This window comes from Alexandromys fortis, unplaced genomic scaffold (assembly GCF_014885135.2).
Source record: "Alexandromys fortis isolate MF-2015 unplaced genomic scaffold, M_Fortis_MF-2015_v1.1 scaffold_181, whole genome shotgun sequence".
Lineage (NCBI taxonomy): Eukaryota > Metazoa > Chordata > Mammalia > Rodentia > Cricetidae > Alexandromys > Alexandromys fortis.
In genome coordinates this window covers 1,735,391-1,763,076 of record NW_026068069.1, presented here as the reverse complement: position 1 = coordinate 1,763,076, position 27,686 = coordinate 1,735,391, and the positions used below count along the sequence as shown (strand labels likewise).

Here is a 27,686-nt window from a genome sequence, read left to right as displayed (position 1 = left end):
AGGCCCAACCATGGAGCTGGTTGACAGGAATGAGTCCTTTTATTGCCTTAACTTGAAAATCTACCGCCATGGACAATAATCGTGCAGCCTTGGACAGGGACGGCTCCTGGGGTCTGCAGTGATCACAGAGATGGCACAGAAAACCTGTCCATCGCGGATAAGGTTCTCTACCCTCAACTGAGTCTCGCTCCTCTATACCTGGAGGTTGCTTATGAAGAACAATGGGGACGGGGATCTCTCTGCTGCTGAGGAACTGGGCAGGTCTACCTCCCCTCAAGCCATGTAAGGAAAGGAGAGGGCCAGTAGAAGGAGAGAAAGAAAATGATGAGCGTCCAGTTTCCCAGATTCCTATCAATGCCGTCTTTTACATATAATTTATAGTTTCAGACCTTAGGTTGGCCACAAAAACAAAACCCATCTAATTTGCATGGGAAGTAGAAAAAGGCAAGATTTCCTGAGCAAAATGGAAGGTGGGGATCATGGGAGAGGGTAGAATGGGAGGGGGGAGAAAGGGAGGGGAGTGAAGAAAAATGTATAGCTCAATAAAAACAATTAAAAAAGACACACACATACACACACACACACACACACACGAAAAGAAAACCCATTCTCAGAGAGCATAGAGAGAGCCCTGGTAGTGTAGCAGGCCAGGAGCCAGCTTGCAGTTACCTTTGTAAAATGGACGCCCAGTGAGGATGTCCCCTCTGTTAGCAAAGCCTGGGCCCCGGGGGCACAGCGTCTCATATTCCTTGGTGCCAGGCTTGGGGCATTCTTCACACTCCGTGCCCCAAGCTGCCCCGACTGCACAGCAGCAGGCGTCCATGCGGAACTTCCCAGGAACGGGGTGGATGCATTCATCCTCATCCCACTTCAGGAAGCACTGCTCCAGGCGGATATCTGCATGAGAGTGAAGCCCAGGCCTAAGTTGGAACGCCCACTGAACGTCCCTCTACCGCCTCTGTTTATCGATTTAGACACTGTGCACCTCAGGCTACCTGTGCTCAGTTAAAACTGTCCCGGGTCTCCTATAGATCCTTTCTTCCTCAATGGCAGTGCTGGGTGAAGCTCAAGAAAGCAGTGCGTGAGTGGGCCTGGAGGCAGACTGACAATGGGAAATCTGTCACCGCCTTGAATGGGTTCCATGGTAACAGTCACTGAGGGAGAGTGAAAGTGGGCTCTCACAACGAACCCCTAAAGCTCTCCTGATGACACGGCACTTCCATGTCCTAGGCAATGATCCTGGTCTTGCATTTTCCTCATTGGAAAAAGAATTTCAATGATGGACTCTTCTTTTTCATCAGCTTAAGGTCATTTTACAGCAGTCCTGTGAGGGTCCAGTCAGCTTTGACAGGGTCCAGTCAGTCCTCTTAGGGTTCAGTCAGTCTTGTTAGGGTCCAATCTGACCTGTTAGGGTCCATTCAGTCCTAAGAGGGTTCAGTCAGTCCTGTCAGGGTCCAGTCAGTCCTGTTAGAGTCCAGTAAGTCTTGTTAGGGTCCAGTGTGACCTGTTAAGGTCCAGTCAGTCCTGATAGGATCCAGTCAGTCCTGTGAGGGTCCAGTCAGTTCTGTGAGGGTCCAGTCAACCCTGTTAGGGTCCAGTCAGTCCTGTGAGGGTTTGGTCATAAACAGCAATGCTCAGATGCATCCTTACTGCAGCCCATTTGCAACATGGTAAAACCTATTGATTTTGCTTTACTAAAACATTACATTTTTACTTCAAAGGGGTTTTGTTCTGTTGTTACAAATTTTGGATCCGGGTTTTCTCCTGAACCACATAGACCCATCAGCTTCTTCACTATAAAGGGGCCAAATAATTTATTTAAATGAAGGAGCATTTTCTTCTTAACTTCAAACTACATCAAACTGTATGTTAGTGTTTAACTGGAATTACTCAGAGACTCAGAGCAGCAATGAACAGTCAGAAAACAGGTTGAACCAGTATGGTTCATGGGCAACATGCTCATGTGTCAGTCAACAGAGTAATGGCAGAGCTGCAATCCCACACTGCCTAGTGGCAAAAATGGATAACGGGTTTAGAAAAAAAAATTCTTAGCAAATATAATCATTCCTTTGGTGAAAGGATCCTGAGATATGACATCATCAGTGAGCTTGAAAACCACTTCACACAGGCAAGGTCTTCCCTGATGGAAAGGTCGCTAAAACAATGAGACAAGTTAACAAGTTTACTGTTTAAGTTATTGTCAATACTGAGTCTTTTGATTTCTCCACCAAAAAGGTCAGTGACATCCGTATTGGCATCCATCTTCAATCTTGAGTTACAAACACTTTCAAGATTCAAAACTGAGAAAAATGTACTTTTTAAGAGCAAGCACGTCAAAGTTTCGTTTTGAGTCTTCCACGCTGTGTGTCTTCACTAATGTGAAGCAAAAGTCACACACTCTGCCAGAGCGGAAGCGGGAAGGAGAAGACCCAGATCCCAAACACTGGTCTCTATGAGTTGGCTTCACCCGGCACAGACACTAAGGAAGGATCTTCAAGACATGGGAAGAATTTAGTTAAGCACAGGGCGTCTGGGGACCACTAAAGCAATCTGTTCATTAGTCCATGCTGCGAGAAACCCGTAGGCAGCGTCTCACTTGGAACTATCCTCTCAAACCTCACCTCAGTACACCAAGCAGCAGCCCCTTCTCTGGAGCTGCCCTCTTCAAACTCCACCCCTGAGAAAAACCCACTGCCGAAAGTCAGCCCCTCCTTGGAGGCTGCTCAAGACCACGCCAATAGGCCATGTAAGATCCATAGCCATATTTATCACGTGCCATCTCTCCCACTCTCCTCAGGGTCACCCAGCAGTGCTTTGCTCAGATGAAACATGGACTTATTAATTCTGTTTGATTGCCTTATTACATGGGCAGCAACGGTTTTCCAGGGATTCAAAACTTATCATTCAGCTCTTCAGTCCTCTGTAAAAATCAGGTGTGGCAGTATACACCCATAAACCAAGCACTGGCAGGCTCTGGGGATTCATTGCCCACCCATTCTAGCCAAAATGGCTCTAGATTTGGCAAGAGATCATGATGTCTTGCTGAACCAAAAATAAATAAATAAATAATAAAAAAAATAAAGAGAGAGAGAGATCATGCCTAGTTTTCTTCTATTAATATAACGGGAATAACTCAACTTGTCTAAAGTATCAGAAACTAAAGCTTAAATGATAGTTTTTCTTTTTAATTATAAAATATGCTTTAAACAGAAACATTTTTAATAAAGCACATATTTTAATATCTTGGAGTGATTTTCCTCTCAAGCAGTATCTCATTTAAAGCAAATGTCTCCAGTACAGACTCCGGTTTTGGACTGGCCCAGAGGACAGGGATCTGATGGTTAGCGTAGTGTATGTGGACAGGAAAGCATGCCTCTTACCTAAACACACGCGGCCAGTTCCATCCAGCGTGAGGCCTTCAGGGCATTCACAGTGGAAAGAGCCTTTGCTGTTGACACAGCGTCCATTTGGACAGACGCCAGGAAACACCTCACATTCATTAACATCTGTGGGGGAAACGCGGCAAGCAGAAAGAAGGATAAAGACCTTACAAATAGCAAAAGCAGGTGTAGCCTCATTTCCTGTGTGGCGAGGGCATTCAATCTGCAACCCGGTGGTGTGGGTTATTAATTTGGTTAAAGCAAAAATATTCCACCATGCAGCCACCAGCTTTCCCGGGCACCAGCTGTGCAGACGACCACGGTCTTGCTGTCCATAAAAGCGCAGCCCAGACATGCTCCCTTGCCAGCTGTTCTGTGCCTTGAAGGCTGGGGACTTCCTTATGAACTGACTGTATACAGAGGAGAAGTGGGAACCTTGAAGCTGTTTCCCAAGAGCGCCGTGTTGATTACACTGAGCTATTTTAACTGAAACCTCAAGGGTCTTGAGAAGAGCGACTAGCTCCTTGAGAGCGGACAGAGAATTGGTGCACTTTCTCTAAGGATCTGTTCCATTCCAGCATTGCACCCACCTTCGCAAGTCACACCTTTGATCCTGGCAAACCCTCTTGGGCAAGCTGCGTCTGTAAGAACGGGACAGAATTTTACTTCGTTATTAAAAGAAAAGAAATACATTTGCCAGGCTCAGTGGGAAGGAATTAAAATTTGCAGCTGGGTGGCAGAGGCTGAGGACCAGTTGCCTTCAGTTTGGGAAAACTCCCTCTCGCAGGGGTAGCACCATCAGCTTTGACCCAGATTGCAGCTGCTTCTCCCACAACGCCTTGCTGCTCAAAGTGACAAATGAATTAAAAACAAACAAATCAAAGCCTCAAGGACAAGGCCATCCTGTTCTCCTGGGACACAGCCAAACGAGGACCCAGGGTTTGAGCCAATTCTCCTTCCACGTCTAAGATACTTAGGAGGTCTGCTCACACTTAAAGGAAAACTCAAATTGTCCATTTCTAAAAGAGGATGAATTCCACCTGGGAAGACATTTTTGGAGAGAAGACAACAGTCTTCTTCTCTATAGACACACTGTGAGAACGGACATCCGTTGACTAGGAGATGATGTTCCAACCAACAGTGCAGAGGGCCAGGTCAAATGCCTACCTAGCTCACAGCGCTCACAGGGGCTCCCCCAGGCAGCTCCTAGAGTGGCACAGCATTCAGACTTGAGGGTGGCCCCATTGATGTTCACCTCACAGCGGTTGTCCTGGATGTTGAGCCAGCAAGTCCCTTTCAGGCTGTCTGAAAAGGAATAGGAGAGGTCGGGAAGCTCTTACCTGGGAAGAAAACTCTCTGACACCAAAGGGATTTGTTGCAGTGGAGAAAGACACAAGAGTATTAATTCTTAAAGTCATTTTGATACCACATTCTTTGAACATATTGACATGTGCCTGTATTTAAATGTGGCATGAATCCAATACTGAACTGCACTATCCCATACAATGTGGCCATTAACACGATTGTATCTACTAACAAGCTATAGAGAAATAACCACTATTGCCCTAGGGTTCATTCTGGTACTAGGAATATGGTACATTGCCATGACAACACCATAACACAGGGGGGAAGGAACAGCCTCTATGGTATGTGCTTTGACAGTTAAGAACAAATATATATCATTTTCATTATTCCCTCATTCTTCATTGAGCATGCCAGTCAAACTCCGCATTCTATTCTAGAAGAGCCAGTATTCCCCTAACTGTGGACATTTATTTGATTAATAACTTGAAAAAAAATCTGAAAAAAAAAACCGAGCCCAAAGATGACAAACATATGATGATCACACATAATTATGTGAAAGCACCAGTCCTCCCTTGGTCTTTCAAGGAATGCTTGCTTTTCAACACTTTGTCCTGCATATTTATCTGTAGTTTTAGTTAGCTCTATTGCTAAAACTAATATATACTTATTTATCATCAATGATGTGAGGGCATAGAGAAATATAAATAAGACATAAAAATCCCCTAGCAACCTGAGATAGCTACTCCTAATTGTTAAAATGTTTCCATATCTCATTTAACTGTTTTTAAATAGTAAAATCCTAGTGAGCGACCATGGACATCGAGCTGGTGACTCCAGATGCGTGAAAGGGAAAGGTCAGTGGTTAGGGAAGCTTTGGGCAGAATAACAGACTTGAATTGAACAAAGAGCAAATGACAACTGATTCTAAAGCAGGGGCAGCGAATTTATTCCAAGCTGACAGGGCCACTAGTAACTTCCTAGACAACTGGGTGTTTAATTTTCTTTGTACCACTGTGGCTTTCAGGTAAGTGGGCACATGCGGGCAGTGGACTTCTGGATGTGCAGCTCTCTGAACTCGTGGCAGTGGCCTCAGATGAATCTGATAACAAGCCCCTAGGAACATATCGCTGCGCACAGCTGAGGGATACCAAAGTACATTCCCACAGAAGGCATTGGAATCTCATTTCATTCCATTTGCAAAGCGTTACTTCTAAATTCTACAATAAAGCATAAACAAAAGTGATTTCCTAACTCCAGAGTGGGAACTAGGAAAGAAGTAATTACAAAGCCTGTGTATATAACAAGAAGTTGCCATGGCCCAACTCTTCTGGTGATAGGGATTAAACTAAAGGAACAATTCTTTCCTTGACCTAATACAAAATGCTGTGGGCAAAAGTGTGGGAGGGTGGGGTGAAGCTGTACGAGGAATTCAGAGTGTGGGCAGGGCTGGATGAGAGTGTGGGAGAAGCTGAGGTTCTGGGAGGAGCTGGATGAAGGTGTGGAAGAAGCTGAGGGTCTGGAAGAAGCTGGGTGAGGGCATGGAAGAAGCTGAGGATGTTGGAGGAGCTGAATGAAAGGGTAGGAGAAGCTGAGGGTGTTGGAGGAGCTGGGTGAGGGTATGGGAGGAGCTGGGCAGCTGCTTTCTTTCTCCTTTGTCTTTGCTTTTTCCTTTGGGGCAGTGTTTGGTTTGGAAAAAATCTAACCTTAACCCTAACCTAACTCTAATCCTAACCCTAACCTAACCCTAACCAGTTTGTATAGAGACAGTGACAAGGACAGGGGGTAATGAAGAAGGAGACAGTAAGATAGGATGTGTTTAAGAAGATGCCAGGATGAAATATATTACTACGTTAAGCTAACCTAAAAGAATTAAGTTTAAAATTAGAAGAAACATAACGGGTGGGAGTAAAAAGTAGCGGAAATATAGGTAACCAGCAAGAAAATCGAAAGATCACGCCTCTGGATTCAATGTGGAGTTCGGAAGCAAGGTATCGATGCTAAAGAGGACAATTGGGGGCGGCAGTTTAAAGAATGGAGCTTCCATTGGTGAAGATAAATATGTGTCTGGGAAACAGGATTGAGTTTGGAAATCAGAGCCTTGTTTTAGACGTGCTCTATTGAGATATCACGAGACATCCAAACGGAAACAGTTGCAGGTCCGGTGGAAACACAAGCCTGGAATTAATGGAAGGGTGAGGATGGATCCATGGAATTGAGAAACAGGGTGAGTGCACACAGGGAGGCAAAGAGATCAAGGACTAATTGGTGACATACTTCAGGGTGGAGGTCAGGATAATAATGACATAGCGAATAATAATAATAATTTTAAAACAGAGCCAGAAAACAGTTGCCCTTGGAATGTTCACAATGCAAGTCCTGAGAAAGTGGGTGACAGGCTTCTTTGCTAATAGTCGACCATAAGGAATGAACCATGGAAACAACAGCAGAGAAGCTGCTGCTCTTTTTATGTCTATGGGAGTTAGGGACATGGGCAAGAGTGCACGCAGACCTGGGACAAAGACAAGGGACACAGGTGTGGATTATATGGCACTATGGAACCGGAGCAGAGCAACGCAGGAAAGCTGAGTCAAACCCATTGTCCTGTCATGGCTAACAACAGCAACCTGGACACAATTGTCTTTTAAACATTTAGAAAATCACTTAAGATAATCTTTAGTGTATCTGAAGGATTAACTCAAAGTCCATAACTGTTCTTAGAGCCCACTGGAGTCACAGATGGTCTGCCTTTAGTAACCACACAGAAGAAATTTTATTCCCTATGCCCTGTGGCTTATACCCTGTGACTAGAGGTGGCAGGGTAATCACTGTGATTAGGTAGCCCCATTGAAAACATGCTCCAGGCAGGCTGGAGAGATGGCTCAGTGGGTAAAGGTGCTTGCCAACAAGCCTGATGACCTGAGTTCTATTCCTGGGATTCACGTGGTGGAAGGAGAAAGCCAGTGGAAACACTCAAGTTTTATCGGAATGAATGAAAAGCTTAAGACACTGGCTGGGGAAATGTGGTGGTGTTTACTTGTTGGCAAATGGAAGAATGACTTAATGATTTGGGAATAAAACATCTTTGTTTCATTAATAACTATAAGGACAAAAGGCCAAGATAATAAAAGTCTGTATGATGAAACAGAAAGGAAGATGCCTTTGATGCTCAAGTGGCATACAGATTGCTTTCCGACTATGAATGGACTGATGCTGAGTTTATTTCCTTTATGTAATAAAAATGACTCCATCTTGGTTGGAAATTGTGCCTTAGCAGAAATATTTCTGCTTTACAGATCCAAACCCCACACCTACCACCGGTAATTAGATTTGAAAAAAAAAAAATACAGCTCTGCCCAAGGCATGTGGCAACTGATTTCTGGAAGGAGAACCAACCAATGCTCAGATTCCAGTGGCCATGTTTCACTAGGAAATAAAGACAGGAGTGCCGTGTCTCCAAAGAGGGTTCCATTGATAATCTGGGCCTTGCTCATTTCTAACTAATGTCAAATAAGTAAGATAGCAGCCAGCTGTCTATGGAGACAATGGTGAAACCACTTGTATCTTTTGCTTAACTGTTAAATCGCTAATTCATTTTGGCTAGACAGGAAGCAAGAACTTGCCCATGTATATTGGCACTGTGTAGCTTCCTTTAAAGGCGGATATTAGGTAGCCATGGGGATTGTGGCATGCCACAAGATGGAGGAGCAATGACGGGGGCAGACCTTTCCCCAGATCACACTGCCACACTCTCTACACATTCTGTACCATTACCATGACCTGGTCTTGAGCAGGCACGGTGGCTCCTGCCTGCAATCCCATTATCTGTGGAGTTGAGACAGGGGAATTGTCAATTCCCAATCTGCCTGCTCTATGTCAGGTTTTAGGCCAGCCTGGGCTATACATCAAAATCCTATCTTGGAACAAAATCAGGAATAAAAGAACCGGCCTTAGTGATTTTGAGTCATATTTTTATCCATAGAGATTTTCCAAAGCAGAAGAACACTTATCTTCTTTTCTTTGGAGGATGATGGATGAGAGAAAGGAAAATACTAAACTCCTTCTTACGTGTTCCTGGTTAAAATCTTCAAATTCTTATCTTCTGAACTGAATCCAAATTCCATCGTGTCTTTGATTACAAAAGAAGGTTTACTTTTAAAGCATTTGAAGGATAAGAAATGCGCGCGCGCGCGTGTGTGTGTGTGTGTGTGTGTGTGTATTCTCTATATATTTCTATACATATATAGAAATGCCTACAACCACAGCATCACGTATCTACTGATGTGAAAAGGGGCACTCTGAGACGGAAATTTTTTTTTTTTTTTTGGTTTTTCGAGACAGGGTTTCTCTGTGGTTTTAGAGCCTGTCCTGGAACTAGCTCTTGTAGACCAGGCTGGTCTCGAACTCACAGAGATCCGCCTGCCTCTGCCTCCCGAGCGCTGGGATTAAAGGCGTGTGCCACCACCGCCCGGCCTTGGGACAGAAATGTTTAAAAGCCTTCCTAATTTCTGCTCTTCCGCTCTCGTCCTGTCCTTTCTGTTTCCCCCACAGGAAGGCTGAGGTAGGGAACGACCTTCACATGGAATCCTTGTAGGAAGCTCACCTATGCAGACGAAGCCGGTGGAGCTGAGCTTGCTGCCGGGCGAGCACTCACAGTGGAAAGAGCCGAGGTTGTTCCTGCAGGCCCCATTGACACACGGGTTACTCTCACACTCATTCACGTCTACAGTGCAGAAGGAAAAGATTCCGTTAGAGCTGCCATGCGTTTCTGGAAAATATTATTCCAGCAAGCCGCGCTATGCCAGAACGTCTGGTAAGCTTGGCTCTTATAATTTTAATATGGCTCTGCAAGGCCTAGAGTGAATGGGGAATGAAGACATGTTCTACAGTGTGGTTACACATCTACTTGACTGGACCCTCAGTAGGACCAGAAGGAACACCCTATTTGGAAAAGGATTCCGTATGTGCACCTTCTACGACTCTAACTATTTATAGCTGCTTTGGTTTGCTTCTTGGGTGTTACTCAGGTGCAATCCACTGGCGCAACAAAGCTTCATTGTTTTCTGTCTCTTAGAGTTCTCTGAAGTTTGAAGACAAAAGCATACCAGCATTGGCTTTAATTCTGAATTCCTAGAGGCAACCCAAGGGCTGGGATATTCATTCTGGCTACAGAATTCTCCACAGTCACCGTTCACCATTCTTTTTCCTCAGCCCTTTAGGTCACATGATTAATTAATGAATTAGTTCACACAATTAACTTTAACAAGACATAAGTTAGGAAAAGTAGAGCTGGGGCAGGGTGGAGGAGTTGTCTGTTGGTGGAGCGCATGCCTCAGGTTGCTAAGTTTAATCTCCAGAACCAATACAAAAAGAAAGAAAATAAATTTAATTGCATCGAGTATGACTTTATTATTACTGCTTTTAGTCTTAAATCAAATCATATAACAGTGACCTAAGCAGTTTCTGTTGATGTCAAAAGCAAATAGAATCATAGTACACCTACATTTTCAAGAGGCGACTAAGAAATTCTCAAAGGTAAATAGCATACCATTATGAATTAATAAAAGGTAGACACAGGTCTCAATTAAAATATGAATGATAACATCAAAGTCACTTTCCATAAAATCTAATTACTCAGTCACCAAGGCAGCCACTTTATTATCTATCCTTGCTTAATTATTCCAGACACAGCAATGTACCTCAACGCTTTTAGATTAAACAGAAGGGTCTCTGAGATCCCAAGGAGATAGTCCCCTCTACACATATCTTTGGATTTAATATAGACACTTATTTTATTTAAAATATTGTAAGTAAAGCTAGAAGGCTCCAATGCTTGCTCCTGACTACCTCAAGTGAGATGTAAACCAGTCCTGAAAGGGCCAGGCTCAGAGCTGACTGCTAGTCACTGGGATAAAAATATCAACTCAAAAGTCTATGTACAAATACCAAAGATGTGCTAGTAAAGGAAGGGAAAATCTTATTGGGGCTTAAACCCTAAACCAAGAACTATAGACAAGTAAGGAATGCTAAGAGTAGGGAAGATGCCCCAACTGGTTATTCAGTACCAAGTGGTCACCCTAAGAACATGCAATACAAATAATACCATATGGACTGAGCAGGTTATAGTTATGTATTTAGATGCACACACATGTAACAACATTTAAAGAGATAGCGGCTATGAACTTGAGAGGCAGGTACATGGGAGGAGCTGGAGAGAGAGAGAGAAGAGATGAGGAGAGAATTATATAATTATATTTTAATTAAAAAATTTCTGTAGAGAGCAGTTACTGTCACTTTGGGGTGTCTAGAGATGAACTCAGGTATTAATTTAGTTCTTGAACTATAAATTACTGCAGGAAATGCGAGTGTAATTTGCTTTTAGATTGCTTGCAATGAAAAAGGACTTCTTCAAAGAATAATGCAAATATTTATAAGACTAATTCAAATACAAGGCTTTTCAATGAAAAGTACTGAAACCTTTTCATGAAAATTTAAGTACAAAAGAAACGAGATGAGCAAGAAGTATGCAATCTGAGGGTATCCCACATTTAATTCTCCAATTAATTCATTTGTGAGAGCCCTCCCTCCCCCCCCAAAAAAGGGCTGGTGTCATAGTTATAGTTTTACAAATACCCATTTTGAATTAAGCAATGGCCTACTCAAAAACTATAAACACATACAGCGACAACTACAAATATCAGCTATTTAGTTTTCCCTTAAATACAATGTTTTTATGGTATAAATGTCATGGAACCAGAAATTGAAACAGTTCACTGTACATTTCTGGAAATAAACTTCAAAGCACATCTGGTTTGCATTGAACTAGTTATGTCACCGGAAACACAATCGAAACCACAGTCCTGGATGTAAAAATTTCAACGTTCACAGACTCTCCAAGCTCAAGCAAAATGAAATAATTCTTTTGTAACCTCAGTCTAAAATACAGAGAAACCTCCTGCTTACTGGTACTGTTGCTTATTATATATTTAAATTAATCTATTGAAACCATGAATTACAAATAGAGTCAGCCAACAGAGAAAACACATACACAAAAAGCTGAAATTTGCAAAAAGTCTGGTACTAATTCTCTGTCTAGCCCGTGGAAATTAGTGAAGGAAGACTGGAGAGGAGAGACCAGGCTGACAAATTGACTGTGCCCAATGGTGGAGAAGTCAGGAGACTCAACGAGACAAGAGATGAGAGGCCCCTTGGTCGGTACATATGTAGTTTGGGGGGAAAACGTTAAACGGAAGGCAAATAACAGTGGGTAAAATAGTTACTTGGGTAAGTTTCCAGGCTAACTGATTATTATTTTTTTTTAATTTCCACCAACATTATAAGGTTGGGGCCAAAATATTTTTCTATCATTTCATCTTTATTCATAGACTATAGACTCCTTTCCTATGAACCCCAGATAAGTCATTTCCATATCAAAGGAAAGACTAAGGTTTGTGGGAACAAGTGCTCTTTAAACAAAAGAAGTCAAGACATCTCTACTGTCCTTGTTGTCTGGTTTGCCACGGAAGTGACTTACCATTTATGTGACAAGCCAGCATTTTGCTACTAAATGTCATTCTGTCTTTTACCTGTTTGGTAGCTTACCTATCAGTGCCTTTCAACTCTGTCTTACCTGTTTTGACAATTCAGTGTTCGCACCACAGAACCAGACCCCAGCCATTTGGTTCCCACTCTCTCTCTCTCATGCCATCGCCAGAGGGAATGGTTGCATGTGACAGTTGGGAAGCAAGCCTTTAATCAGCAATAGTTCTGAGCTAATCGAGACGACATCTCATCTACCCTTACTTTCTACGTCTCCGTCTCCTGAGATTTAGAGAAACTTAACCCTTTAACAGAGAACCGAAATGGTAGCAGAGGTGTGGCTATCCAGGACAAACAAAAGTGCCACAAACCCCTTACCTCGCCCTTCTGGGGTTGGGGGACAAGCAATACAGGGAAATGCTCTAGAGAAGCTTTGCTCAGAGAATGTTGAAGGAAAAATGGGTGGTGGGAGTGTGAATGGAAGCCAGGAAATAGGAAATGTCACGCGTATAGTTGCAGAGCCTAGCAGGGTTTACCAAGAGATGCCCCTCGCTCTTAGGGGATGCCCTGACCATCTGCGGAGAAGAAAAGTACTCCAACCCAGAAAGGATGGGTGTGTCCTGCCAGACAATGAGGGAAGCAATGATCTTAGCTCAGTTTAGGAAAATGTGATTTTATGTAAATGACTATCCCCCCACCCAAACATATTGGTTAATTTCTCTTTTTCAGAGGTCCCTCCAACTCAATCCAAACTTAGAACTGTGCTTTGTAATTGCATTCCTTTGGCTTCAGCTGAGACATTTGTGTTTTGGCATCTTGTTCAATAGTCCTAACTTGCTTCTGTCCACAAGAATGCTTTGAAGTTAAAGAAGAAGATGAAAAGAGGATGCTAACATCTCCTCCCCCCCACACACCTTATAATAGTTCTATTGCACTTTTCCTGGGTGTAGAGTTGCCGAGGAACAATCACACCCACAGAAAAGGAAAGGGTTATTCTGCACTAATTAATATTAACTTTCTTAAAACAAGCTACTATTTGGAAGTGGTAGCAGGATTTGAGCAGATTATAGGAGCTGTCTGCAGGCCCACATCCTAGACACTGAAGGAAAAAAACAAATGGTAGCTAAGAAATAGATTATTCTGAAACAGAACTGGGATCAAGATGTCAAGTCATCCCTGAATGCACTCACATCATAGCCCGAATCCCACTGAAAACGGAGACCTCCTTAAGCATTGAACTTGTTCAAGAAGCTTGCACCGCAGAAACTCATGGCAGAAAAAACGAGGTTTTAAAATATTGACCTAATTTAGAGTTACAAACCCAAATGATATCCTTCAGCTAGTCAAGCGTAAGGGTAATTTTCATAGAATATGTATTTCAGGGAGGAATTAGTTTCACATAGGCTCCAGATATTTTTCTAGGTCAATGTTTTGACACTATCAACCATCCACTTCACAATGAAGTGGCTAGCCGCTGAGTACTTTTGGAATGTAGGTTTTTAGGTTAGTGTGTCAGAGTGATTTTTTTTAAAAGGGTAAACCTAGTGAACAAAATCAGATGTTTTATTTGAATGAGTGAAGTTATACGGCTCTTTCTGTTGGGTTTTCCAGCTGCTTGATGATCACCTACGTGAACGGAACAAACCAGCAGTGTTTATAAACTGTGTTTACACGAATGCCACTCCCAGAACCTTCAAATCCATGGACAGGGATCATAAAACAGGGAAGACATTCTCTCGCACGTATTTTGATGGCTCCCCTTTACTATGACTTCTGTGGATGTATTTTGAGGTGCTTCAGGGGCTCAGGCATGCCAAGTCAAGGAAGACAGCCCAGCCCTTACCTTCGCAGGTCTCCGTCTCTGTCCGGAACACATAGCCAGGGGGACATGTGCAGCTGTAACTCCCCGGGGTGTTTCTGCATAAGCCATTGTCACAAAGCAGCCGGTTTACCAAGCACTCGTCAATGTCTGCAAGCAGTCAGCAGAAGACAAGAGGTGGACATGGTTACAGGAACATCACACTAACCGCCTACGCTTTATTTTTATTGGTTTTGTCCCTCAGTCTCTTCTCTGATTGAGTATTTTTTATGCCAAACTAGAGCAAACACATTCTGTGTTATTCAGTGGGTACCTTCTTCTTATGCTGGTGGAGGCTTTTACGATCTTCTGAAGTCCTTGGAAAATGTGTCAGACTTAGCCAGAACTCATTCTTTGTTCTCCTTCAGTTACCTTCCCCCACTCCCTAAAAGCGATTATGCTAGGTTTATTTTTACATTGAAAGCACTGATAAAATATAATAGATAGTTAAACTCATTTGCCAGTAACCTTACACATAATAAGAACACGATATTTTTCAATTTTTTTCTATTAAAATTCCAAGAATGCATTAAGTGTCGGTTATGGGAAATGTTCCCATTGTGTTTTCAGCTAAGGAAGTGGAGTTCCTAGCGGAGCGCTGCTGATGCATTTTGTACATTCCTCTGGCCATGCAGAACGGCCCAGGGAAGACAGTTTAAAAACGTACAGTTCAAATGTTCGCATTAACTTTATCTCCCTTTATTTGGAACAGATCTCTCGCTGTAGCTCCAGCTGGCACCGAATTCACTCACTGTGGGCTGAGGTTACAGGCACTGACTTCTTATCGGCAAGTTTGGTTACTGAGAGGAAGAAATAATGACCGCACTTGGGGATAGGGAGTTCCTTTTGCTTAAAGTGACATTTTTCCTCTCGCAAGCAGTTGCCCTTGGTCAGGGGGCATAGGGTCACCATGACCTGAAACAGGGATCGAGAAACAATTTCACGTAGCATCACCATAGATAGTATTCTTTCTGCTTCACTTGAGTCTTACCCACTCTGGATGCTATATATTGCTCTGATTCCATCTCTTAATATGTCTTCTTAAATGAAACTTGTATAACCTCAGTCACTCTTCTTCAAGGGTATGGCCCTACTAGGGTTACCATGATCCAGTGGATGATCGTATACACCCACGCATAGAAGGGCAGCACAAATTGGACTCAATTGGTTAATTTTTTTAAAAAAAGAACGGATGAGGTTGGAGGGGGCAGGACAGTAGAAGGGGGAGGGATGTCGAAGAAGCTGGGCGAGGGGCAGGAGACATATGCTCAACATGCTTTGTATGCACATATGAAATTCTCCAAAAGTTAGATATATATTTAAAAAAAACACTAATCCTGAATGAGGCCACATCCTGTGCTTCTGAGGTTGAGGACTTTGATGTATGTTTACTAAGGGACACGGTTCAATTCCATGAGAAATGGGTAAGAAAATGACGAGTCAAATACTTGATAAGACTTGCATGTTTTTTATTTTATGTGTGTGTGTGTTTTTTGCCTACATGTATGTATGTGCACTGTGTGCATACAATGTGGAGAGCGAGAGAGGGTATCACATGTCCTGAAAACTGGGGTCACAGAGAGCTATGAACCACCATGTGGGTCCTGGGAACTGAACCCTGGTCCTCTGAAAGAACAGTCAGTGCTTTTAACTGCTGCAACATCTTTCCAATCCCTTCATCTATAAGTCTTTAACAAACATCACACATATGTAACGTGTCATAGCTGTGTGACCTGAGTTCTGTGTGGGCCTTGGTCACAGGATTTTTTGGTTTTCAAAGGGCCCTCCCACATGCTCATCTGGAAGTGTCTTTGCTTCCACTTAACAAGGGGTGGTTTGGTTTCTATTGATTGATTGATTGATTGATTGACTGATTTATTGATTGAGACAGGATTTCCAGCCCTGCTGACCAGGGACTATGGTTGTCATGGAGCTTGAATTCCTGATCTTTCCGACTCCTAAATTCTGTGATTACAGGGGTGTGCCACCACCATTGGTTGACATGGTGCTGAGGATTGAACCCAAGGCTTCAAGAATTCTAGGCAAGCTCCTAGCAATGATTCCAAACTCCTGGCCCATCTGCATGTTTTTAGAACTGTTCAATAATCTTTGGCTGGTACACTTTCTTATATGTGTTTAGTTCATTTAAGTATATAATAGTCTATTTAAGCATGTAATAATAAGAACGTAATTTAAATTCATCTGTCTATATCTTAAATTCAAGATCAAATGGGTATATTAAGCAATAAAACCCTTAGCAAAAACACAGCAATTAAGTTTCTTTAATCATAATCATCAGTTGCTTGGTTGTAAAAAGCATTCTGGGTAATTTGTAAGCGTTATGTACAATGATAGTTCCAATAATTCTCATTTTATGAAAATGGACTCAATTGTTCTGTGGGACAGTTTTAATTTTATCCAATCTCTTGAAGATGCAAACTAATAAAGCATTGGCCTGAAAGTCTCCTTATCTTCCTCCTTTTCCTTCTGCTGAATATAAATTACACAGGGGTTTGGTTTCCACATTCTTTTGTAAGTTACAAAAGGGAGAGACCTCTCAGCTATCATGTTTAGGCATAGCAGTAACTAGTGGTTTCTTGATAAAGTCAAGGTTCCTCCAACCTGGGTCAACCACACTTTCCCAACCTATCAAGTGTGTTAGCCTTTGAAGTCTACACCTCGCCGAAAACATTTAGGATTCAGATAACTACAGAGAGGCAGTCGGTGAACGATTCATTTGTACTCACTCTCTTGGGAAAAGACTGTTTAAATATACAGTCCCCCCATCAAATTCGACGCTGTCTTGTAGAACTCAATTCTAATAATTTTGTATCAATGCACAATACAAAGGCCATAAGAAAAGCTACGGGGAGTTCTAGTTTTCATCATTAATTATTGTTTCTCCTCTGATCCAGGGAATTAAACGACCCGAGTGGCTCTTGTACACATGTCCGCAGGAACTTACCGATGCAGTTTCTTCCTGAAGCATCTGGCTCATAGCCGCTATTGCAGTTACAGCGGTAGCTGCCTCTCAAGTTTTCACAGATCCCATTGGCGCAAATGTCAGGGTCCAAAGCACACTCGTTGATATCTGCATGAAAGGCAGCATGTTTAACACTCACAGGCACCTGTTTGCTGACACAGGAGGACCTAACAAGGAGCTTTAGGCACGTGAAACATCTAACTTTGAAAACCTACCGTTTGTGTTTTAGAAAGAAAAAGGAAATATAATAAGAAAAAAACTGAAGGACACGACACTTCACTGGTAAGTCAAGAGAAAGTAATGAAAGGAGCTGGCCCCGCCCAAATAGTTAAGCCATCTAGTAATGTCTATATTTTTGACAAAATTAATAAAGAAAAATTACAGGCTGTTGGCTCAAAATCCAAAAGAAATCTCAGTTTAATAGGTATGATAGCCATCTAATTAAAACATGGAGATTTATTAGGAAGGCCTATATGACTTCATAGTCACAGGGTGTTCTTGCTTTGTTCTCATAATTAGCAATTATTTAAGTAATGGGATACATGGTGCTTCTCATTGTTCCTGAGTTAGAATGAACCCAGAAGTCACTAAAACATGGCTACTCGACAACTCCGTTTGCAGCAAGCCAAGGACATGACTGCTGCCTAGTTGCCCAGGGACAGTGGCAGGTAAACTCCAGTCAAACAAACATGCATTTCCCAACAGGGAGTGGGCTCTGGTGGGAGGCCAATGACAGGGAATTCATGAAACAAACAAACAAAAACAAAAGAAAGCAACAAAAGAGGGGGAAAAAAAACCCAACAACAAACTACTGTGTTGCAAAAGTCCCCATTTGGTTCACTGCGATCAAATTCTGGTGATGACTGTTCCCAGCAATTGGGAAGGATCTGCCAGTCAGAACATCCCTATAATCCCAGGAGCTGGGACAGGGAAAAAGACTCAGGAATTAGAGGCCAGCCTGGGCTTCAGGACACCGTCTTAAAAAGGAAAATGGGATTAGAAAGACCTCCTTAGAAACTCTCTTCTTGCTTACCTATATTTTCATTTTGTATTTGGGAAAAAAATATCCCAGTAACATTCTGCCTTTCTCTGGTCCCAGATACTTATTTAAAATGTAACAGCACCGCCTGAAGATTTACAGTCCGCCCCAACGTGGTCTCAAACCTATGCCCTTATCAACACAGACGCCCTTGCTTCTCTTTCGGAGTCTTGTTAAAACATGACACACAGTTGGAAATAAGAGACCATGAATGAATTTTACTTCTGCAGTTGGAGAGGAACATTTTGATGGTTTTTAGAGCATAAATGATCTTAGTTATTTCGGGACGGTGTATCCCAGACCTGATCCATATCAAATATCTCTTAAAGACAGGTATTTTTTTTTTCTAGCTGTATCTATATCATTATTTGGTGTAGTGCTGTCTTAAAGAAACAGACACATAAAATCATGGATATGGACTGTGAGTGAGATTCTCAGTGGAATACTTTTAACAGATAGATATTTATCTGTCGTGAAAAGCAGTCACGTGTGAAATGTCACTTAACGCCATCCAACTTAACAGCTGTTTCTCTGGAAGACGGAAGAGGGTTCACCCTACCAGTATCCACGTGTTCATTTTCACAGTAAATATAACCATATTCCCATGATAATCAGAAAGCCACGAGACTGAGAGTTGAGCAGGATTACCTCTTCCATCCACAGTGATGCCCACGCCACTGCTACAAAGGCCTTGGAACTCAGCTGTGTGATGAAAACAGATAGGAAGTGTTAAGCCACGCCCACTCCACATTCCCTCCATTAACATAACAATGGAAATAAGAAAAGTTAAAAGAAGCTTATTCCACACTTTGTCATTAACATAACAATTTTATGTAAACTCATCTTAATAATAAAAAAAATCCACTAATTTCTAGACCATAATAAATTTCAAGAATTCTAAGAATCACGGTAAAGTATAAGATGTAGAATTCCTTGCAACCATGGGTAGGGATGATCTCACTATATTGATAAATGTTTCAATATTTTTCACATGCAACTTTAATCTAAGACATGCCACCACGTTGCCTTTGTCTTCTTTTCTCCATGACAACATGACAAGAGTCGAAACTTATGTCATCATAGTTACTGAATACCAGGTATTCTCATTTTACATCTAATAATTAATCTAATTGTTCTAATACAACTAGCTAGAAATATTTTCCCCCTCTTGCAAAAGAGTAAATTAACAAAGATTAACAGAGTAATTTGCCCCAAGCTACTGAGGTGGGTAGGGAAACAGGCTTGGGTCCCAAGAGCTCTGTCACAGACATGTCGTGTCAATGTCCCCTTTATAGGGCATCAATATTTTATTCTCGGTTATATGGAAAGACTACATTTCTTCATCAGTCCCTTACTGATATAGTTCGGTCTTTCCAACTTGGAAAAAACTTAGACAAGCAATGACAGCTTCAGCTATGCTTCTCAAGTAATTAAATTTTTTTGGAAGTAAAACTTATCCAAGTGCATGCTTCTTTTGAGGCTAACATCCCTTCCCTGTTCCCAGAATACTCAGCCTTCTGTCATTTAAGAGTATCTCTTTTGGTATATCTTCCCATCACAGGAAAAAAAATCAATTGCCTATAGCTTCTCCAAACTGATACATAAAATTGCCATTTCATTATAATTTTTATAGCAGACATTTTTTCACATGTAAAACTACTATTTGCATTCTCCTTTGCTAACTCCTGTGTGCAGTAAACTTTTTTCAACAGAGCGTTTCCTGGCTGATTAGCATGTGTTCCTCGAAGAGTGAGGGATGATATATGAAATGCTTTCTTTCCATTTAAATCTGTGCTTTCATACATGATAAAATTTAGGATATTTTATCCCCCCCTTTTTTTTTTCTAAAAAGAAAATGTCATATTCAGTAATTTGAGATGCATGGAATATTTTTCCAAATGTTCGAACAACCCATTTAAGACTGTCCACAGAACTCAAAACCCATCAACTTTGCAGGAAGTTCTCTCTTATCTTTCACGTGGAAAGAGAATCAACTAAGTGTGTACCTCTCTGCTTCATTCATCCCCCTGCCCTAGGCCACAGCCTACTTCATTCTTCACGCTTTCCCTGCCCGTGACCCTTTCAAGGTGCCGATCATACACATTGTAATTTGTGTTTGCTGTCTGTGATCCCAAGTATTTTCAACCTGAAGAAAAAACAGGGACTCTGTTTATTTTTGAACCCCGCTGTCCTTAGGCATATTCTACAGAGGTTCCTTGAAAGTATGAACGGACAAGAGTCAACCTTGATGGACCTTGGACTTGACATCATAAGGTGTCAAGACTTTTACCAAGTCAACCAGATTGTCTTGTGTTTATAAACTCAATAATGGCACATACATTTCAAGGTATTTTATATTTTCCATCACAACACAGATCAAGGGAACTGAGGGTAACATTTGAATATAGAATCTGTACCACAATCACAGCGGCATGAGCAAAGAGTTGCTGTTCACTGTGATCACTGTGGCGCAGAGAAAGCTTACATGCAGTCTGAGACTTCTGACTACAAGCTGCACGCACCAATGACAACTCATTTTTCCTTCTTCAGTTCAGAATAAGAACAAAACACTTCTGAGCGGATGCAATCTTTGGACAAGTTTGTTGTTGATGTTCCAGTTTCTTACAAGGGAATACCTGAATTTTTGGCAGGGCAAGGCTGGCAGGGCTCTCCAAAGCCATAGTCTGGATTAGCACAGCAGCATTCAGACTTGGTCACCGCGCCAGGGAAAGGACGCACGCACACCCCCTTCTTGATTCCGCCATAGCAGGTACTACGCATGTGAGTGTCTAATGGAAATAAACGGATGGTAAGAGAGACAGGGGCTGTTAGATGGGAAGCTTCTTTAACCCGAGAAGCTACGACACTAGGAACTTCCAGAGGACATCTGCCATTTCCTGTTCTTTTAGCATCTTCAGCATCTTCACGGTGGGGAAATGAACAAAAGGGAACGACTGAAAACATCCCAACACCTGTAGTCCCTAGCCCTACCCTGTGCCACACAAGTACCCAACATTCCCCTAGTCTCAAGGTCTTTCATTGGTTAAGGATGTAACGACAGTCAAAACACCACTTTGAGCTTCAATTGTGGAGTTGCCTGGTCCTTAGCTCCATTGAGGAGTTCTAAGGAGCAGTGAGGATAAACTGCCGTGAAGTGGCTAGCTTGTTGTCTAGGAAATGGCTTGCTTTGACATTTTAAATTAAAACATCTTTTTTTTCACCTGTCAGGATGCTGTTGGTGACCATGGATTTTTGTTTGTATATAAATAAGAAATCTAAGTTAAAGAGCCAATTCGAATAATTCATAGCAGTGATTTCTTCCCAACATAATCAGAGATGGTTCCCACTGTTTATTGGGTGGACTGAAGAAATCTACCACAGTATGAGAATAGCAATATATATTTTTCCACCCAAACCATGTCTCTTGTTTTAAAAAATTGAAATCGCCGTAGTGATAAAAAATTCGCAAAGTCATCCCAGTGATTTCTGATGTGCTCCCAGTATGTGAATAAAAGAATGAAGCCTTGGTTTTGAGCATGGATTTCATGAAAAATATTCATAGACTGGCTGCTGGAAATAGAACTAATTTCTCTTTCCCAAACCAGCTTTATGTTCACTTTTAGATTTCAATGGAATCCTGTAGGTGTAGACAAAAAGCAACGAAGCATTTCAAGACGACCGAACATATTTCAGCTGTCCGCACAGGAAGGGGCTGCATTCTTCTGACTGCTAAGTGCTGACAACCTGCAGGCTGAAATGCAGCCAGGCCTGCACAGAGGATGCGGCCCAGGGAACAAATGGTTTCCATCTGCCGGCCCTGCCTGGTCCTCCTCACTCCTCCTGGGATTCAAGAGTTAGAAGTAAAGTCTTAACAACTACGGCTGAGAATTTTCTTTCTCTCCAAAACACGCTTTCAAAACAGCCTTGCTGTTTTCCTGCACAAGTTGAAGATCTGAGGGTGCAAAATGACCGACTCATCCTTCAGGTTTCCGGAAAGTACTTGGAAGGGAAAGCCCCACGAATGCATTTTCCTAACCTCCCTCAGGTCACAGCAGCTTTACAGCCTAGGTCCTGAAGAGCCCACAGCATCTTTTCAAAGCCAATACACGACTGCTTTGATTCATTTTCATGGTACCCACTCGGCAGATGTTTCCAAAAGGAATTCAGAATGGCTTAAGGTAAAACGTATATTCAGCCTCCCATTTTCCCTTCAGGAGTTGATGGTTTGAGGCATAAGCTTAAAAACTTTAAGCTTTAGATAGCAATACACTCCTATGGCACACGTTACTTATGACTCAAGCTCTGTTTGGATAAAAGTAAGAGTTTACATGGATGTAACTCTAATCCCCAATTTCATATCGCTTATTAATAATATGAATTGCCATTGAATTCAGAACTCTCGTATCTTTGTATGTCATCAAAAGTCTTGAAAGAAGACAGTGTGGGGGTCTCATTGTATAATAGTTATACTGAGATATAATGTACAAGCTATAGAATTAATTCACTGAAACTCTACATTTTAAGGGCATTTACACTCACAATTGGTTTTTAGAACATTTACATGTCATTTAGTTATCATTTTCCTCTCCATCCTGATCTTTCTGTCATAACCAATCACATGGATGAATGCAGATTGGCCTCTTTGGGGCATCTTTTACAAATGATATCACATACAAAGCGGCCTTTTGGTGACAGACTCCGTTCACTTGGCACATGTTTAAGCCTCACTTGGGTTTTAGCATGCATTCTGCTTGTGGTTGAATATTACCATTCTTTTGTGTTGATATATTCTATTTTATGTTATCAGAGATCACTAGGGACTCTCAGGCCGTCACAGAATGCTCACTTACCAACACATACACGTCCATCCACTCCCACAGCCAGGCCAGGGGGACAGTCACAGCGGAAGGATCCTTCGTTGTTGATGCAGTGCCCATTCATGCAGATGCCTGGGGTCTGGCATTCGTCAACATCTGCCCAGAGGAGGACAGAAGCTGGTCCATTACAGAGTAGAAGGCTTTGCTCTCTAAACTGGTCTAGCCTACTAGCCTTGCAACTGGGTGACTTGCAGAAAGATTATGTAAAAATGGCAACCGACCTTCTACAAAAATAGAGACCTCTCAAGCTCATTTTGTAGAAGGCTGAGTAAAAAATCTGCTGAACGCATTGAGGGAAAAAGAGTCTCATAACATCCATTATTTATTTGATTATCTTGTTTATTACTATTATTATCTAAGTCAAGTTAAGCGAAGTAAATATCTACAAATCTATGAGCAATTTTTGCAATATTTTTTCCACACAGAAATAGATTCTGTTTTGACATTGATCTCAACATTTCCTACCTAACAAAATCAGCTGAGCTAGTCCATGCAATCTTCAGTCCACTTGCATTTATCAGATGCTGTCCAACCCTAAGCAGCTTTCTCAACAGCAGAAACATACCTCAGACACAGAACTGATAAGCTATGGCCATTTCAAGACACCTAGAGTCTAACATGAGTAATGAGAAAATGGATGGAAAATGATTTCCAGGAGGGATGACAGGTGAAGCCAAAGTCATCTTCATACATGCATTTAACTTTCCTAAGAAACACTGAGATGAAGCTCCAGACTGCCGTGCAACGCTGCATGATACAGAGACATGCTGGTCACCTGTCCTGTGCTAAGTCTCAGTCAACTGACCTGGAGATATCAAGGCAAACCTATAGCTTTCCACTTCATCTTGTATTCCTTTTCTTTTCTTTCTATATTTTTTGTTGTGGGGGGGAGGAGTTAAAAGCTATTTGTATTGCATAAACTTAGTCCCATATTATATCCCTACTGTCCTGGAATTTCAATGACATCATTGGAATTGGTAACGAATCTTATTTTATTCAGGTAGACTGGTAAAGTGGAAGGCAGAAAGCGTTCATTGAGCTGATTTCCTCTAAGGGAGGAAACTGAGATGTAAACAAAAGCTTGCTTCCAAGGCAAAACCACAAAACGAGTTCCACGATACAAAGTTCTGCTTGTGAGCATGAACGTCATACAATGGCATATAACTCCAGGAGGCCTCTATCTATTTTGATTATTAAAATTTTCACTAGAACTTAAAATAGCTAATGAGAACATCCAAATCACATCTTCACTTAATTAAAATCATAAAATTATGACGTGTTTCCAAATGACCTGTAGATCACTGCTATGGAGAAGATGTGATACTGGGTGTCCATAAGGAGTGGGCATAGAAAATCTAGGCCTGGAAATAGATAGAAGTGATAACTTCGCAAGGTGTTCGTTTACTCTTATTCATTTAGCCAACAATCAGGAAGAAATATATTTCCGTACTGTTTTCTTCAGACATGCTAAAATAAATGTGACATTTCCTTAATTTTTCCTAGACCCTTGTTACCTTGCAAAGGCATTCCTGTTTCTAAGCTCACAGAGTAGTTTGCCCTAGGAAGCTTTAGGTATCTCCCGTGCTGAACTAGCAAGAGAGGTGAATAACATGAAATGGAAGCAAGGGAAATGCAACCACCCTCACTTGATCCACAGATGAGAAAAAGGATGGCTCCAATCACGGTGACTGTCTTATCTTGACGCCATGCGTACCTGTGCAGTAGCGGCCGTTCGGAGCCAGCACGAACCCGGGCTTGCATATGCACTTGAAGCTGCCGTCTTCATTGATGCACATCCCATTCAAGCACATGTTCGTAGTGGTACATTCATCGTGGTCTGCGGCAGAAGACAGCGTGGCTTTGACCCTGGCCTCAGAGAACCAAGGCTTCCTCTCCTTCCGCGGTCTCCAGTCAAAACTGCCTCGTATATGAGCCCTGTGCTTGTGGGCACTGCTTCACTTTTAAAAACCATTTAAGACTCCACTTTGAGATCATGATATAATTACATCATTTACCTTTCCCCTTTCTTCTCTCCAAACCCCTCCCATGAGCCCTTCTTTGCTGCCTCTCAAATTCACGGCCTCTTTCCCCATTGATAGTTTAGCTGCTGTTAAAAGCATATAGACACCAGTGGCTTTTGTTTTCCTGAGAAGGTAACACGGTTTCAGTGTGTGTCCTGTTTCCGAGAGAATTAAAGCATAGTAATCCTCAGTCAGGTTAAACAAGCTGGCTTTCCTTAGCGAATGTGTGAGTCCCACACCTCTTCTGACATCTCAGCTAAGCATGCCAACCAAGGATGATTGGCATGCCAAACATGCCAGCCAGTGACCATGGATAGCAACTTTGCCATATTCTCCAAAATTCAGAAGGAAGCTCCTTCTCTATCCTGTCAGCATTATGGCCTGGCATCTAAAATACAGCACAGCACACTGCAGAAGAATAACTGTTATTTATACTTAAGTATGCACTGCAGAAGAAAAATAAGAGAAGTCATAAATCATGAGTTGTTGTAACATGACTAATTAATTCTATCACGTCATTTCTATACTCATGCTAAATGCATTCATATTTTATTTACCTAAGTCATGTGACCAGCTTTCTTCCACACGCGAGATGCGGAAGCCTTTGTAGAAATCGTGTATGTGGTTCTAAAGAAAATGTATATATTTTTCAAGGGAGAGAAAAAAATGCCATACCGACACAGTTTTTCCCATCTGTGGTTAATTCAAAGCCAGCGTTGCAAATGCACTGGAAACTTCCATCTGTGTTCACGCAGCGGCCATTTTTACAAAGGACGCCATTCTGGATGCACTCATCAATATCTGAGAAGACGAAAGAGAGGCAAACAGCATTCCTTTGCAATGCTTGTCAATAAAAACAGTAAGAGAATGCACGCGACTTGAAATACTCGCCGCATTTTTTACATGTGATGACCAAGAGCATGTTGCTTTCTCACTAACTTTTCTTCTTGCGTAGAAAGTGTAAGCAATTTCACCAACCAGATAGTAGGGAAAGAGGGAAAGAAAGAGAGAAGGATGACAAGGTTGTCATCAATCTGACTGCAGGGGAAGACCATTTCGGGCCACTAGTGCTTAGGGTCTTAGCTGGGGTCATTCTTGTGGATTCCTGGGAATGTCCCTAGTGCCAGGCTTCTCGCTAGGCCCATAATGATGCCCTCAATCAAGAGATCTCTTTCCTTGCTCCTTCGTGTTCTTCTCCTCTTCTCTCTCTCCCCTCTCCTTCCCCTTTGGCCCTCCCTTTTCCCCACGCCATGTTCTCAATTTTCTCAGGAGTCTTAATTGTCACCATAGAGCCTTCATCCAGCAACTGATGGGAGCAGATGCAGAGATACATGGCTAAGCACTGGTCTGAGCTGCCAGAGTCCAGTCAAAGAGAGGGAGAGAGCGATACGAACAAAGGGGTCAAGAGCATGATGATGATGCCCACGGAAACACCTGACCTGAGCTAGCGGGGACTCACTGACTCCAGACTGACAGCGGGGGAACCTGCATAGGACTAGACCCTCTGAATGTGGGTGACGGTTGTGTGCTGGGGCAGTCCGTGGGGCCACTGGCAGTGGGACCAGCACTTATCCCTAGTGCTTGAACTGGCTTTTTGAAGCCTATTCTTTTTGGGGGAGATGCCTTGCTCAGCCTAGATATAGTGGGGAGGGCTTTGGTCCTGCTTCAAAGTGATATGCCAGACATTGTTGACTCCCCATGGTAAGCCTTACCCTCTCTGAGGAGGGGATGAGGGGGGCAGAGAATAGGGGGGATTAGAGGAGGGGAGGGAGTGGAAACTTGGATTGGTGTGTAAAACGAGAAAAGATTGTATCAAAACTAAAAAAAAAAAGGAAAGCGAGAAGGAAATGGAGTGCGGTGAGATTAGTAGCGGGGGTGGGGGGGTCTGGAATTATTAACGCAGCTGTTTAGGGTATAAGGGATGAAGAACTTAAGAGTCAGAACCTAATGTTGGGTAAGGGAAAGAAATCACAGGATTTCTGGGTTAAGGGCAATAAAGACCAGAGGCAGGCAGGAGAAGTAGATCCAGGCAACCACCGCCCTGGGCGAACAGGAAAGGGGAAGAGAAGTGGAGTTGTCTGGTAGATGAATTCCGAGAGGCATCAGCAGTGAGGTAGGGTTTGGATGACGGTAATGGTGGATGAAGCCATGGGACTCTGCATGCAGACAAGGCACGATTTGGTGTTGGATTGCGAGTGGGGCTCAAAGAAAACAGTAATTGAAAACGACAATCAATCTTAAGCTCAGCGAAGGGTAATGCTGACAGTACTGGGAGGAGGAGGCCATGCTGTATGGGCAAAGAAGGCAGACTGAAGTGTTTTGAAGCCAGATACTACATTGCCTGGGTTCTACATGCACACAGTGCTTAAGTTGAAAGGGAGATTCTCCAAGGGCATTACAAAACAAATCCACTATGCAAGAGTGCTTAAGCGATTCGTGCCTCGTTTTAGTAAGTTCCCTTTAACTCCAACAGCCTTGCTGACTATCTCACAGAGCCGTTCTCTCTGCGCAGAAACCCTGCTTTACCAATGCATGCTTGCTTCGTAGGAGTCCTCTGGAATCCAGCGTGACATTTACAGTAATAGGATCCAGGTGTGTTAACACAATCTCCATTAGTGCAGGGATTTGATGTGCATTCATCAACATCTGTGAGCAGCAAAAGAAACCATTACAGGCGTCACTCAATT

General features: G+C 42.4%; 1 protein-coding gene across 2 annotated transcripts in view; it reads right to left on the bottom strand.

Moving 5' to 3' along the window:
- Fbn2 (fibrillin 2) overlaps positions 1-27,686 on the bottom strand; it is a 189,210-nt gene that overhangs the window by 66,770 nt on the left and 94,754 nt on the right. For both annotated transcript variants that reach the window (XM_050120901.1, XM_050120902.1), the window contains exons 12-24: positions 27,526-27,645; positions 25,675-25,800; positions 24,693-24,815; positions 22,952-23,074; positions 20,738-20,890; positions 18,750-18,803; positions 17,045-17,170; positions 14,065-14,190; positions 9,286-9,405; positions 4,548-4,685; positions 3,971-4,021; positions 3,381-3,506; positions 670-897 (exon numbers count right to left, since the gene is read on the bottom strand). In XM_050120901.1, coding sequence (XP_049976858.1) covers positions 670-897; positions 3,381-3,506; positions 3,971-4,021; positions 4,548-4,685; positions 9,286-9,405; positions 14,065-14,190; positions 17,045-17,170; positions 18,750-18,803; positions 20,738-20,890; positions 22,952-23,074; positions 24,693-24,815; positions 25,675-25,800; positions 27,526-27,645 — 1,614 coding nt within the window. The remainder of the gene's footprint in view (positions 1-669; positions 898-3,380; positions 3,507-3,970; positions 4,022-4,547; positions 4,686-9,285; positions 9,406-14,064; positions 14,191-17,044; positions 17,171-18,749; positions 18,804-20,737; positions 20,891-22,951; positions 23,075-24,692; positions 24,816-25,674; positions 25,801-27,525; positions 27,646-27,686) is intronic.